The sequence below is a fragment of the Pristis pectinata genome, chromosome 1 (assembly GCF_009764475.1).
Source record: "Pristis pectinata isolate sPriPec2 chromosome 1, sPriPec2.1.pri, whole genome shotgun sequence".
In the NCBI taxonomy this organism is placed as follows: Eukaryota; Metazoa; Chordata; class Chondrichthyes; order Rhinopristiformes; family Pristidae; genus Pristis; species Pristis pectinata.
In genome coordinates, this window is record NC_067405.1 from 20,559,307 (window position 1) to 20,576,173 (window position 16,867).

Consider the following 16,867-nt stretch of genomic DNA (forward strand, 5'->3'; position numbering starts at 1 on the left):
TAGAGAAACATGGTTTCAACCTCCTGCAGAGACAACAGACCTTAACAGAACCCGTGTAGGTCATAGATGAGGGAACCACTTGCTTCCTTCTTTAACAAACCTCAAAATAAAGCAGGGAACAAGATGAAAATGTTGTTTCTAACCAAACCTCAGTGGATTTTTTCTCTTTAGGTATTTAAGGGTAAGATCTGTACTTAGTTTCTCATTGCTTTTCTTTTAAACTTTGCAAATCAGTTACATTGCTTGGTATTGCATTTAAGGCTTTATATAGTGATATAAAATCGTAGGCAGTAATGTCACAAGCTGAGCAGTGTACCTCCATCATGAGATCTGGGTATTGAAAAGGTATGGAAATGGAAACCATTGTCTTATTTGTTTTATTATCACTTCATGCTGGTGAACGACTAGCAAATAAACATATCAGCTTGTTTCAAGTTTTCCCTCAAATTCTCTCTTACTTATTTTTACCTCATAAATATTGTAGGTAGAATTTCTCTATATTTGCCACTGATCAGCTTCCTCATCCAAGTTCACAGGTATTTTAGCTGTGAAATTAACATAGGTAAAGATGTACCAGTGACATTCTCAAAGGCCACTGGCTATAAAGCGTGATTATAGTGCCATACTTTACATTCGCTCATGTGGGTTATACTGTTGCTCACTGATTGAATAAATTGAGTCAATACCGAAGGTTTTAAGGTGCAACAGCTCTGGATGCCTGTTGAGTAACTAGAACAGATTGGATCAAAAAAGAATACTCAGATAGCTCTCCATATCTTTGTAAATTCCTATGACCTCAAGAAGGGAGATATTGGTAGCTAATCTATCCTGAGATGAAGGTAAGAGACATCAAGAGTCATACATGGGCCAGATGATGGTGAGAGCAGGGTGGAAATCGGCAAAGGTAATGAAATTTTCACATTTTGAGTGCAGGAATCAGCAACAATATAGCCATCAATGTAATGGACAAAAGGTTAAGGGAGAAGGCCTGAGTAGGAGAGAAAAAAGAACTAAAAGATGGACTGTTCCATGTTTCTAACAGAGACAGGCCTGGCTTGGGCTCATGCAAGTCCCCATAGTTATATCTTTGACTTGGACAAAAGGAGTGGAGGTGAAGTAGGAGTTGTTCATTTTAAGAACAAATTCAGCCAGGCAAAGGGGAGTGGGTGGTAGAAGAGGACTGGTTAGGTCTCTATTTAAAGATGCAGGTACAGAAGAATGGGATATTCATGGTGAAGATTTTCCTCCCCTCCCTTTTTACCATTCTAACCAGACTATTGTCTCGTACATCTCCTTGGGCCACACATCCGTCTTCAGCAACCACTCCCTCTCACAGCACTCTGCTGTGCAACTGAAGGTGCAGCACACTCTCCTTCTCACTATCCATCTTACCTTGACAACTTCAGTCTGAACACTCATGAACATATCTTATGCTCTCTCCACACCTCATCGTCTCCGCATCTTAACCACTCATTTTTCCAATATTGAAGCGTTCTTGAATCGAAACATTGACCATTTCTCTCTCCATTGCTGCTGTTTGACCAGCTGAGTACTTCCTGTATCCTTTTATTTTTAGGGACTCCAGCACTTACTTGCTCCAAATACAGGTATAAATCACTTGGACCCAAATCACAGTGGTCAAGAGAACTCAGAAATGTAATATCCAAATGTGGTCACACTGCCCTGAATGTGATTTTAAGACAGAGGCTACCTATATTTGAAAGTTTAATTTTAAAATCTTGAAGGTATGTGTACCATAAAAAAAAATATATTTTAAGATTTTATGGTGCTCACCATTGATCCTGAAGAAACTTAAGCACAAAGATGAATGATCTGTGGTATATGCATGTTCCATCAGTGGTGCCATTATGGGAGACCTTAGCCATCCAGAAATGATGTCATCAAACTGGCTGAGCAGCCAATCACATTGAAGAATACTCACAAAAAAGGAACAATTAACTAACATTTTAATATATTTTATAGAGAATAAAAAATAAAAGAATGTACACAAGATTGATGTAGCAGATGAAATAGCAAACATTTTAAAGTAATAAAAAAAAATTGAAAGCCATTATTTGAAATATTTATCTGAGGGAATTACAATCCACATACAAAATTAGTTCTCTAAAGGGGCAAGTTATTTTACCAAGCAGTAATTATGGTTTAGTGCAATATTAAAAATTCAGAGCTTAGGCAATGAAGTACATTTTCAAGGTTTTCAAGGGATTTTACAGGGATAATAATTCAAAGAGAACACATGTTCACATGTGTTCATTGAAACTTAAGATGTTGCTGAAGAATACTGCAAAGAAGTGCAACCTTTAGAGGACCAGGGAATGACTGACAACAAGGTCCAGATTTTTGTGTTTAATTGCACACGTGCATACTAGAGATGTTGCTGAAGCTGGACTATGCCTTCAGAACAACTGCAAAAAGCTTGGTCTACATGTTTTCAGGTTAAACTAACCAAATGAGATCTAATGAAAATCTGGACTGCCAACCAGAACTTTAGTGTTTGTGCTGTCGATGAATCCACTCTCATCCATCACTGCGCTGATCCAATCTGTACTTTAATTCGGTGATGGCTTCACAGAAGCTTTGACAAATCAGACAATACCCTTGGCCAATTCAGTACCAGGAAGGAAAACAATTAAATTAAAAATCCAGTATTAGTTTGATATTGCCTTTCATTTTCTAGGCCAAGAGGTTCAAACAGGTAAATCAGTGTACAAAATTGTTCTACTGTACTTGTTGTCACGCCATTTACTCAGTGTAGAAAAAAATGTGATGACCACCTCAAAATACAAATGTAATTATTATCCTTGTAAACAGTAAAGGATTTTTCAAAAAAATCTTCATGGAATAAAAGGGTTAAAAATAGGCCTGCCACACTGCATTAGGATTCCTATTTTACCTTGAAATGTTGGTAAAGAATGGCTCCACAAGCAGAAATTCAAGTATGAGTGACCAGTTTTTAATTGTAAAGTAGGTGCAACATTATTAAAAATGTTACAACACTGCACGACCTGTAATGTTCACAATATTTACAATTACTGTCCTTTACATGAAACCATAAAACCCTATAGAACTTGCATGGACTGGAACAAACTAGTCCTATCATCCACATAAATGCCATCAACCAATTAAAATCAAGTGCACAACATACTTTACATGTTCTACTAATGTAAAGTATACATGTGAGAAAATACAAATCAATGTCAAAACAAAGAGCAAAGTTGGTCATTACAAGACAGTTCAGGAATAAAGCAAAGAGAAGCAAAATTAAATATAAAAGCACGCATTTTTGATGAATAAAACATTTGTTTTGACATAAAACAGCAAAAAAGCTGACTGATAAGAAAACACAGACAATACCATTAAAACAGTACACATCAATTCAGAATGGTGAAAAGGTGAGGGAATAAAGACTTAATTTTACATGAAGTTTGCATGTAGGACTGCAGTAGACCCCCATGCCATTGCACAAAGGACAGAATTCTAAACAGAATAGAAATGAACATTGGTGGTGTGAAGTGTCTGCCATAATCAAGTTATCACATAACCATGCCTCATCTGCTGCTAAATACAAAAACAGCATCTTGCATATAAAAGCTTTAAGCGGCATTTTTATTTATCCTCTTTACACTGGTAATCTCTTGTATGTGTACTCAATAGAAACCAAAGAATTTTGTACACTATTTTGTACAAGAAAAAGATAAACTGTGCATTAAGTATGCTTGTACATGACAACTTTATACAGTATTTACAATTTGATATTACCATGAAATTTTGCATAATCTATATACACATGAAAATTTGTCAGAAACATTTGGACTGTTCAATTTTTGATATTCTTGATTTTAGTATTGTAGAAAATGTCATTTTTTTTTTAGGCAAGCAGTAGATAAACTGTAACCATGATCTCACAAGGTTTCTGATGAGCTATCCAGCATATAATCTTTGCTCATTATTGAAGAAACACTGTACCACGGTTCATTAGCACCTTGTAGCGTCGTGGATATTAAGACTCTATATACATACAGTTCCACCCTATATCAGTGATGAAGACATTGAACGTTATCTAGAAATTTTTCGCCTCTTGGCTTTTGGTGACTTGACTTGTCTCTCCTTCTGTTGCGTCTGGTGGACCTGTATAATGCAAATTAAACTATAGATTAACTCCAAGTGCAATAAGTTTCCCAAATGACGTTAAAATAAGATACAAAACTGTACATCAAGAATATTAAGCACAAAATTATTTTGGTGCCTGGATTAAGTCCTGACCAGAATCTTGTGTATTGTGGCCTATCCTCAGTAAGAAATTGGATCAATAATTTACTGCCAATGATTCCCAAATAAATTTTGAGATGGTTGCATTGTCAAGACCATGGTCTCAAATTTTCTGCAGATCACAGATGAGAATAGGCTAGACAACACAAATCTGAAGCATAGACTTCCATATTCTGTATTCAATAATTCATAAATGATTTCTTGAATGCTATTTAGCACTCAAGTACAAATTCCTGGTCCAAACATAAAACACATTTCTCATCAATTTTGAAGCATTGAATTACTTAATTCATTATGGCTATATGTTTAGGAATCTATTCACTTTGCATTATGTTTTTATAATTAAATTGTTGATTGAATATTTCAGTGGGAAATAAAAATCCTGGACATTGTCAGTTTTATCCAATTTAGTGGAAATCTTGATCCAAGCGTAAGCCTTCTTGAAAATTTGACACTTACCAGAATTAAAATGTATACAAGGTACTTAGAGCATCTGCTTAACATTAGACAAATCACTTAATTTCATAACTCAATGTCACAAGTTGGAAGAGAATGAAGGCTTTTCTATTTAGCAGGGAATAATTATACCATTCTTGTAATTTCAATGGACAATAGAATGATGTGTGGGGAATGCCTATGATTTACTTGCACCCAACTTCTTTCCACGTTTAAACAGTCTGTTCAGTCAATCCATTTTGTGGATTCTAAATTACTGGATGAGCATCACGAATCAGCTAGCAGCAAAATATTGATATGAAGGAAATGGTGTTTGGGTTTCTTGTGATTGTGAAAGGAATCAAATAAACAACTTCTTTTAGGTTCTTTTTCTAGACTTGGAGAGGAAACATATATCCAAAACAAACAAACAAACAAGGATTTCAGTGAGACCAAAGACTCATTTATTATCAGATGTCAAAATTCAAAATAAAGTATTACTTTGAGGCGTTTATGTTCATAAAGACGACAAACCTTTGGTAAACAAAGATCTTGCAACCAACAATGGCAAGAAATGACATATTAGTTTGCTACTGGTTAAACTGTTAGGCTGGCCACCCACTGGAAATTCTACATTAAATGTTTAATATGTAAACCATTGAAACAACTACATGACCTTTTGGTTGAACATTCCATCTAAATTTACTAATGTAAAATTTCCATCACTAATGTAACTTCCACTCAAAACTATATCACAATTGCAACTTATGTGCTTACATTGTGTTAGGAGTGAGCTATGTCAAATTAATAAATTTCAAACCTAGAGTGAGCCATGCAGAGAATCCAGGGTGACCAGGGTATTTAACCTGCTATCTACGACCAAATCTATTACATCAATGATCCAGAGGAAACCAAAAACAGCTACGATTGCAATGTGTTAGATTTGTTTGTCTGATTTGCTTTCAGTCACTTTGTCTTATAAATGGTAACCAAGTGACCAATACTATTCAGCTATACCCATAAGTAACTGGAGGAAATGAAGATGAGGCGCTTCCTTCAATTACTAAAGGATACATCTGAATAAAGAAGTGTCTTGACATTCTTCAGTTATATTCCTACCAAAAATGTATACTTCAACAGTTTAAAGAAAGTTAAAAGATGTTGGAATCACAAGCATCAACATCACATGTCAACAGCTATACACAACAAAAATAACACTGGATGCAAGAAAGGGTCCCCTTTAGTTTAAAGCCTAGTTGTCAGAATGATGCAAACAGTTGGCAAATTACTTTTATATTCCCAAGTATCAGATTTTGTGTCATGGTCGATATGGTGGAACTTACTTCGAGCAAACTTGAATGTGAACTTCAACAAATAAACACGAGTACGTTAAGATGCTGTGGCTCAAATAGAATGAAGAATGTTAGTAACATTCCATTACAATTCATGCCATACTGCAATCAGGGAAGTCGAGTATGCATTTTAAATTTCAGCGACTATTTCTCAGATCTTACAGCATGAGTAGCATGCCCATGGCCACCAGCACGAGACATTATACATCCAGTTTACAGGTCAGACAGAGCACACTTGAACTTATGTCCCTAAGATGCACTTTCTGTACTTCAAATCAATAGCTTTGGTATTTTGCATTTATATGGAAACGTTTGCAATTTTCCAATTCACTTACCATGTAACTGAATGGAATACTCCTCCCATTATGACAAAACTGTTTTCACATAGTGAAAATCCAAGCGCTAATCTTTCACCGTTTAGCCCAGAAAGATCAGAGGAATGTTGTCAGTCATAATGCACTTAATTTCTGTCTGTGCACTTAAGTTTCTCTCTCAATTTTACTTCTTAAAAAGGTTCATTTCAGTTCAGCTACAGGAATGCACCTCAGGAACAGGGTCTTTTTTTCAAGGTAGGCAGTTTCAATTCAGGTCAGGTTCACAATCTGAAGCAGAGAACGCAGTAAATTGGAATTCAACTACAACTTGGGAAACCATCTCAGGATTGCAAACTATTTGAGTGTGTACGGTGTTAGCACACAGTTTCAAGTTCACAACTTGCTGCTTTCTCAGTTTCAACAATTTGTCGGTCAATCTCAGCTTCTGATATGAGATAATGATATATTGGAAAATGGTCATTTCCGAGTTTGTGATACCTATGAACCAATTAATACTTAAGGAACTCTCTCCAAATGTCTAATAAATGAAGCAAGCATAGAAAAAGCAATACAATCATGGAATAGCTACTCAGAATATTCTTCAAATTAACAAAGATTAAATTACTAATTTCAGACAAGATAGAAACGTGAAAATAAAAAGAATGCTGGAAATTGGAAATAAAATCAGCGAATGCTGGAAAAGCTTGACAGGTTAGGCCGCATCTGTGGAAGGAAAAACAGAGTTAACACTTCAGGTTGAAGATCCTTTGAAAGAACTGGGAAAGATAATTTTATGTTGCAGAGAAGATGGGGAAGGAAGAATACACTGGACAAAGAATTTCTGAGATGTTAAAGAAAACCATGGTGTCGGCTGTTGATGAAGCCATCTGGTTGGGAGGGAAAGAGGGGGAAGAAACAAACATTGAAATGGAGGTCAGAGCTGAAGGAAATTTGAGTTTCAATATTACAGATGGATGACCTACAGCAGAAATGGCCAGTTCTGATACAAAAAGAAAAAAGTAAATTAACTGAAATTGTTGAATTTGATAAGAGTCCAGCTTAACGTACACAGACAGATGAAGTGCTGGTGCTCAAGCTTACGTTGGGCAATGTCAGAACAATTCAGACAGTCAGAATGGGAGTGGGAAGGAGAATGAAACTGAGAGGCATCTGAAGCTCACTTGTCCTTGCAGCTCGAACCCAGGTACTCCACAAAATGGTCACCCAACCTGTGCTTGGTTTCTTCCATGTAGGGAAGACCACATCAAACAAATACTGTATCCTGGTACATGTGACAATAATAAACCAATTCCAGTCATGAGCACCAAATGCAGTACACTGGATTGGAGGAAGTGCAAGTGAATGCAGAGATATCGCTGCTTGTAATGCAAATCAGGAATGGCAATTTGGTAACAAGAATGATGTTCCAGTAAACATGCAATATTGCATTAGAAGTTTAATGGTAATGACAGTATTAATGGTAAAAAATATTAGCTATAATGCACAAATAGTTTCAACTAAGCAGAGTTCAAGCCATAAATTTTATTTGCTCCCTGCTGAATTTCCCTTGCTGTTTCCAGTACCCTAACTCTAAGCATGGTGCAAATTAAATTTACCTCTGCTCTAACAAGCAGACGAATATATTCAGTGCTAAATACTGGTGAATCACATATTATTGTGCCACTCTCTACATCATGGGGTAATTCTCTAATTCAATATTTCTATTCTCTCTCAATTTATAATATCACATTGAGCAATCAATCCATGTTTGTCCAAAAGATTATGAATTTTGTCCCTGACTTTTGCTTATTGTTAACTGGAACTTTCCCCACCACCCAGGTGAAGTTGACTGCTCTGTAGTTACTAGGTTTATCCTGCATTCTTGTGAAAGTGCATTCATAGACATTTTAACCAGTCCATGCATGAGCTCATAGATACCTCCTTACCTTTTGGTCAAGGAGCAGGGTGGCACAATGGTTGTGATCAATGAAAGAGGAAACATCTGTTCATCTACATGATTCCGGTGTTAAGGTTTTAAGCTTTTCTGGATTGTTCTCTTTAAATAACTTATTTTTTTTATTGCTCTGTGAACCCCACTTCGAGTCTTGCCCAAAAAATGTACAAATATCTGATGAAATTACATTTGGTAAAATACTCACAGAACCGAAGTATGAGCAATACTTCAACTTTCATGGGAAAAGACTGTTAATTAAAACACATTGAAAATTGAAGTGTGATGACAGGAAAAAATACGGATATGTAAATGCCACTGTAGTTAAAAATATTAGAATCAAGCATACAATTAGGCAGTGAATTCAACTGAGATTTTCTTTCAAAACTCAATTAAAAACTTTCTACTGTAGAATCTACTAATTCCTTCTAAGAATAGAAAATTAAGAGATCTAATTTATAGGATAATCAGTAGGTTCAGAAGATGGAGCCCGAGGATGAGAGAAAATGCAAATGTGGCAACCTTTTTCCAATAAAGGGTGTGGGATAAACCTAACTACAGAAGTCAGCTTCACTTGGGTGACGCAGTAAGTTCTTGTAACAACAAACAGGAGGGACAAAGTTCCTCGTCACTCAGACAGGTGAAGTGACCAGCACTTCATATTCTGTCTGGGCACCTCCCTTTATTCCATCCTCCACCTTCCTCTCCTATCAGATTCCATTTTCTTCAGCCCTTTGTCACTGCCACCTTTCTTTTTCAATCTTTTTATTAGTTTTCAAATTAATACAGATTAATACATCAATGCTTATACATGTAATACAAAAAGATCAGGAGAACAATCATGACATGGATAATCATAAAGAACAATAAAATATAGAAAAAACTGTAGATCCAACGATCTCTTAGTGAATGAATATAATATAAAAGAAAAAGATTTATTATAAAATATAAAAGAAAGAAAAAAATCCCCAAAACAATAAGAAAAATTATAAACAATATACCAAACCAAACTAAGCTAAAGAAAAAAAATTCAACAAAAAACTGGACTAAAATTTCTCAATAGAAACAGAGCAATATTATGTCGTCAACTCCGTTCCTCTAAATTGAAAGGTTATTATAAGGGGATCTATATCATGTGAAAATATTGAATAAATGGACTTCAAACTTCCTCAAGTTTAAACGAAGGATCAACAGTACCACTCCTAATTTTTTCCAAGTTTAAACACTGCCACCTATCACCTCCCAGCTTCCAGCATCATTCCCACTCTCCCCCCTCCGTCATGTGCCTATTAGCCCCTTCACCTGGATCCACCTATCACCTCCCAGCTCTTGTTCCACCCTTTCCCTCCATCTTTTTAAACTGTGTCTTTCCTCTTTCCTTCAGTCCAGATGAAGGGTCTTAACCTGAAATGTCAACTGCCCACTTCCCTCTATAGATACTGAGTTCCTCCAGCATTTTGTGCATCATTTGGACAAACATGGATTGATTACAGAAGGCAAACTTTGATTTGCTTTAAGCAAATTGCCTCCAACTAGATGTTTTTCTCCCACTGTAATTGAGTAACTGAAGAGGGAGGTGAGGGAAATGCAGTTGAAGTGAAATATCAAAAGGCATTTGGTAGATGTCATAAAAGGAGGGAGAGCATTCAGATTGGAGGGCTGTGACTAGCGGCGTCCTACAAGGATCGGTTTTGGGACCTCTACTTTTCATGATTTTTATTAATGACTTGGATGAGGGGGTAGAAGGGTGGGTTGGCAAGTTTGCAGACGACACAAATGTTGGTGGTGTTGTGGATAGTGTAGAGGATTGTCAAAGATTGCAGAGGGACATTGATAGGATGCAGAGCTGGGCTGATAAGTGGCAGATGGAGTTCAATCTGGAGAAGTGTGAGGTGGTACTCTTTAGAAGGACAAACTCCAAGGCAGAGTACAAAGTTAATGGCAGGATTCTTAGTAGTGTGGAGGAGCAGAGGGATCTGGGGATCCATATCCACAGAATCTCTGAAAGTTGCCTCACAGATGGATAGGGTAGTTAAGAAAGCTTATGGGGTGTTAGCTTTCATAAATCGAGGGATTGAGTTTAAGAGCTGCGAGGTAATGATGCAGCTCTATAAAACTCTGGTTAGACCACACTTAGAGTACTGTGTCCAGTTCTGGTCGCCTCATTATAGGAAGGATGTGGAAGTGTTGGAAAGGGTGCAGAGGAGATTTACCAGGATGCTGCTTGGTTTAGAGAGTATGCATTATAAGGAGAGACTAAGGGAGCTAGGGCTTTACTCTATGGAGAGGAGGATGAGAGGAGACATGATAGAGGTGTACAAAATATTAAGAGGAATAGATAAGAGTGGACAGCCAGCATCTCTTTCCTAGGGCACCAGTGCTCAATACAAGAGGGCATGGCTTTAAAGTACTGGGTGGGAAGATCAAGGGAGATATCAGAGGAAGGTTTTTTACCCAGAGAGTGGTTGGGGCACGGAATGCGCTGCCTGGGGTGGTGGTGGAGGCAGGTACGTTGGTCAAATTCAAGAGATTATTCGATAAGCATATGAAGGAATTTAAAAGAGGCATATGTGGGAGAAAAGGGTTAGATAGTCTTAGGTGAGGTTTAAAGGTTGGCACAACATTGTGGGCTGAAAGGCCTGTATTGTGCTGTACTGTTCTATGTTAAAACAGGCACGCCAATTTTGAAAGTGGCATGGAAAGTTGAGAAAGTAACTACTAAAGCATACAGGATCCAGTGCTTTAAAAATAGACATGCAGAGTACAAGAGCAAGGAAGAGATTTAACCAAATGATTCCAGGGATAAGAGACTTCGATAAGTGGATAGACTAGATCCTAAGTTTGTTCTCCTTGGAAATGAGAGCAGATCCGATGTAAGCATTTAAAATTGAAGGTCCAGAGAGAGTAGATGGGATGAAATATTTGCAGAAGGGTCAAGTGTCCAAAGACAAAATTATGATGGCAAGAGACCAAAAAATGACAATCTTGGTTATTACACAGTTAGTTCTGGAATGGACTGCAGGGGTTGTAGTGATGGCAGATTCAATTGTAGCACACAAAAGGAAGCTTGATAAGTATTTGAAAGGAAAGAATCTGCAGGGCCATTGAATAGGAGACATCCTGGATTGCTCTTGCATAGAGCTGGTATGAAATTGAAGGGCTGAATGCCCTCCTTCTGTGCTCCATCTGTGATTCAAGTCAAATGCACAAAGCATCCAAATTCAGTTGCTGACTATTTTGATGTATAAACTACTACTCACCTTATTTCAGAAAAAAAATAATTTTTGCAAAGATAATTGGGCTCACAGTACTGCCAGTCTAAAGGTTTGCTTGACTTAGCTTTTAGTAAAAGATGTAAATAAATAGTGCAAGCGCAGTTCGAGAAACGTGAATACTTAAATCAATATTAAGATGTTTATTCTATTAATCGTCCACATGAGTGTATAATTATTTTAAGTATCTTCAGTTAAACCCATAAAATTATTCAATTTAAAATTGCTGATTACTAAATTTACATTTTGCTGTTATTTATATTGTTTAATTCAAATAATTGACTGAGTATGTAACAGTAATTAAACAAAATACTCAGGTTAGTAGTTTTTTCTCTATGCACTCAATAGTAAGAGGAACTTAAAAATTAAAAAAAAATCCAGTGTAAGGGCAAGCTGTGTTTGAAAAAAAAACACGATTCTAGTTCAATCATTGAGAAAACAACTCAATCTTGAGAAGTGTCCTGTGAAAAACTTAAATATTTTAGAAGTATAAAACAACTGTGTACCCTGTACATATATTTGCTAAAATAAATCAGATGTCCATTTTAAAATGAAAGTAAATTCTCTAAAATGAGCAATAGAGCAATTATTTATCAATTCAGTCTAATGGCAGATCTCCCAGTTGTTTATCTGGTATTGTATTAGAAATCTAATGCTATATGACAAAAAGCTTAAATTGAAAAGATTGTAACTATAGGTCAATGGAATCTCATTCTCTGTGCTTAATATCCACCATATAAGGACATGAGAAAACAAAAAAATCTCATCTCCTAATCCTGTCTATGCTGATCTCTTTTCAATGGATCAGCTCTACATGCAATTGTAGATTGAGTTGCAATTGTACATTTATTATATTCCACAACCCAGGTAGACTATTCTAACCACTTATTCCTTTAAGATTTCTCCCCAGAAACCCAATTCAAACGTAATGGGCTGGGTTTCAAAGCAATACTATCCATTATACTACTTATATCACTTATTTCGTAACCTTCCCCCCCAAATCAGCTCCTCAATTATCTTTTTGCTTACATGCAGACAGCGAATTAAATTTAAAGAGTGCAGATACAGTGGCATGCAAAAGTTTGGGCACCCCAGTCAAAATTTCTGTTACTGTGAATAGTTGAGTAGACTTTTGATCTCCAAAAGTCAAAGTTAAATATGAGACATTCTTTTCAACCTTTTTAAGCAAGATTAGTGTATTATTTTTGTTTTGTACAATTTTAGAGTGAAAAAAAGAAAGGAACACGATGCAAAAGTTTGGGCACCCCAAGAGATTTGATCTCTCAGATAACTTTTACCAAGGTCTCAGACCTTCATTAGCTTTTTAGGGCTATGGCTTGTTCACAGTCATCGTTAGGGAAGGCAGGTGATGCAAATTTCAAAGCTTTATAAATACCCTGACTCCTCAAACCTTGTCCCAACAATCAGCAGCCATGGGCTCCTCTAAGCAGCTGCCTAGCACTCAGAAAATTGAAATAAATGATGCCCACAAAGCAGAAGGCTACAAGAAGATAGCAAAGTGTTTTCAGGTAGCCATTTCCTCAGTTGTAATGTAATTAAGAAATGGCAGTTAATAGGAATGGTGGAGGTCAAGTTGAGGTCTGGAAGACCAAGAAAACGTTGTGAGAGAACTGCTCGTAGGATTTCTAGAAAGGCAAATCAAAACCCCTGTTTGACTGCAAAGGACCTTCAGGAAGATTTAGCAGAGTCTGGAGTGGTGGTGCACTGTTCCGCTGTGCAGCGACACCTGCACAAATATGACCTTCATGGAAGAGTCATCAGAAGAAAACCTTTCCTGCGTCCTCACCACAAAATTCAGCGTCAGAAGTTTGCAAAGGAACATCTAAACAAGACTGATGCATTTTGGAAACAAGTCCTGTGGACTGATGAAGTTAAAATAGAACTCTTTGGCCACAATGAGCAAAGGTATGTTTGGAGAAAAAAGGGTGCAAAATTTCATGAAAAGAACACCTCTCCAACTGTTAAGCACGGGGGTGGATCGATCATGCTTTGGGCTTGTGTTGCAGCCAGTGGCAGGGGAACATTTCACTGGTAGAGGTAAGAATGAATTCAATTAAATATCAGCAAATTCTGGAAGCAAACATCACACTGTCTGTAAAAAAAAAGCTGAAGGTGAAAAGAGGATGGCTTCTACAACATGATAATGATCCTAAACACACCTCAAAATCCACAATGGACTACCTCAAGAGGCACAAGCTGAAGGTTTTGCCATGGCCCTCACAGTCCCCCAACCTAAACATCATCGAAAATCTGTGGACAGACCTCAAAAGAGCAGTGCATGCAAGACGGCCCAAGAATCTCACAGAAATAGAAGCATTTTGCAAGGAAGAATGGGTGAAAATCCCCCCAAACAAGAATTGAAAGACTCTTAGCTGACTACAGAAAGCGTTTACAAGCTGTGATACTTGCCAAAGGGGGTGTTACTAAGTACTGACCATGCAGGGTGCCCAAACTTTTGCTTCAGGCCCTTTTCCTTTTTTGTTATTTTGAAACTGTAAAAGATGGAAATAAAAAAGTAATCTTGCTTAAAATATTAAAGAAATGTCTCATCTTTAACTTTATGCCTTTTGGAAATCATGTCATCTTTTACTCGCTTAGCTATTCACAGTAACAGAAATTTTGACCGGGGTGCCCAAACTTTTGCATGCCACTGTATATAATCTTCCCTTTGTGAGAATGGTCAATGATATGAACTGGCTGACCAGCACTAGAGAAATAAAAATAGGAAAAATGTTGCGACACAGCTCCTAGCAAATAATAGTATATATAAAAAACACTACTTTGGATCACTAAAGGATGTGAAAACTGGACCCAACTGGAGCAAAAAAGTGGCCATTTAGTAATCAGACTAACTACTTTGTGGAAATTCAGTATCATAGATATTTTGAAAGCAACTGGCTTTAATCAATTCTTCCATTTTTAGATCACTCCTTATCTCCTTCTTATAAATACGGCAGAATATGCTGGTATACTATTTCACTGGGATTAATATTCCCAAGTAGTCAATACATAATCAGCATGAATACCAAAAGACAATTAATAACTTAACTTTTAGCTCAGTATAGTTGTACGTAATTCTCTACACCCACAATGAGCTTTGCTAAATTCAGTTTTCATTGATGCTAGAACCCCAATTGTTTTCTTACTCTGATCAACACCATTCCACCCTCCATGAATTCAAATTAGGAGTCAAATACGTGATTGACGCAGCTTGTCAGAACATGGTACAGTCACTTTACTCAATGAAACAACAGGGACTTGGTGACTATTGCCCTCAACCCATGCGCACTCTCTCTCTCTCTGTCCAACTCAGAATGGTAGATGAAACAAAAGATTTACTGGGAAAAACCCATCCTTCCATACGATGAATCTTGCAAATTTAAGCAGAGATCAGAAGGGTCAATACAGCAGCCTTGAATTTATAAAACATGCTCCATTCTATCTGGACTCTGCAGAGGTGAGATAAATGTCTTTACCCTATTTTATTGAAATGGCTATAAAATAGTTTTAACTGTACTTCAAAAAATATTACATTCAAAATTAGGATAAGTTTGAAACCACAGTAACAACCAAAGATGCATCCTGTGTACACAAAATATTTGACAGAAATTGACAATACCAATTAGCTATGGTAGCAGACTTGGAGGAGCAAATGATTGATGATACCTTGGCTAGAACAATGATGGATGCAACTATACACAAAACAAGTACTGCTGAAAAAAAGCATAATACGTATACAGTATATCTGGAATAGAAGCAGAAAATGCTGGTGATACTCACCAGGTTAGGCAGCATCAATGACCATTCAGGTTGATGAAACATCAATAACCTCAAATGTCAAATCTGCACAGATACTGACAAACCTGCTGAGTATTCACAAAATTTTCTGCCTTTACTTTAGATTCTAGCATTGCCAGTTTTTTCACTTTTTGATTATGTACATTGTTGAATAGCAAGAATGAAAACTAGCTTTCAGGATAGAGTATTCATGGATTTGGTGGTAAACTTGATCAATCACTGCACAACAGCGATCAAAAAGACACACAGAGTATTAAAGTGTGGACAAAATAGTCTGCAAATTAGAAGATACACATTGCTCAGTGCAGACTGCATCTGCACACTGTATATAGTTCTGGATATGAAGATGCATTTAAACAGAGGCTGTGCTAAAGAAAATCAAAATTGACAGCCGATATAACTGGATTGGGTAAAACAAAGTATACTGGTAGATCTTAGTATTTCAGCCTTCCAATAAGACAACTGAGAGTGATCATCAGATGGTTTAGAACGGCAAATCCTTTTGATGGTTTAATTTGAAATGGTTTTTAAGGATACTGGCCCAACATTAGAATGGTTCAAATTAGTAAAATAAGACAAATTTAGGTGGTCAGGCAGCTTCCCTTCAAATAATCCATGAAAAGACTTCGGGTAGAGCGGTGTATGTTTGGGGGGGGGGGCGCGGGTGTGCGGTGAGGGAACATCCTGAATAGTTTTTCCTCCTTACCCGTCTAATAAACAGCTGTTTTGAATTTATTCAGAAAAGAATGGGCCAGACATTGATCAGAAGTGCAGCACTTCTGCACTGAACTTCTGCTAATACCTCCCAGTGTGCACGAGGATTTGTATACAAATGCACAAGTTCAGAACTTGCTGATGGTTCTTCGTAGACAGGTTTATCATCTGGTGAAGCTTTGTGTGGCCAGCAATTGAAGCTTCTCTCCCTCAATTTTGTTTTTATTGGCTGTCATTGGTGAGAATGCATTTGGAATATTATCTATAGGTCTAGTCTCGCTACAATAAGAAAGGATATATCTGTGATAAAGTGAATGCCATGAATGCTTACTAAGTTGATTCCTGGAAAGGCAGGATGATATGAATAATTAAACAGATGAGGCCTTTACTCTCTTGCATTCAGAAGAATGGGAGGTGATCTCAGATATGTACAAAATTCTTGCAGAGCTGGACAGGTCTGTTGTGCAGTTGAAGTTTCACTTGACTGGAGCATCAAGAACCAGTGTCACAAGCTCAAAATTAGGCGTAAACCATTCAGAACAGAGATGAAAAGGCATTTATTTACCCAGAGGCTAGTGAACCATTGGATTTTTAAACATTTCATTAAACCTTGATGCTTCTACTCTTATTCAGCTCTCATCTGGTGCAGGACAAGTCACTATGCCAGCTAACATTCTGCAGCTATTATTTTATTGCAATGTTCAATCTTTTTATAATGGA

General features: G+C 37.0%; 1 protein-coding gene across 1 annotated transcript in view; it reads right to left on the bottom strand.

Moving 5' to 3' along the window:
• Positions 1-2,145: 2,145 nt before the first annotated feature.
• The window catches only part of mbd6 (methyl-CpG binding domain protein 6), a 144,880-nt gene continuing 130,158 nt past the window's right edge, over positions 2,146-16,867 (bottom strand). Inside the window, 1 exon segment of the mRNA XM_052025728.1 lies at positions 2,146-4,149. Coding sequence (XP_051881688.1) covers positions 4,078-4,149 — 72 coding nt within the window. The 3' untranslated portion in view covers positions 2,146-4,077.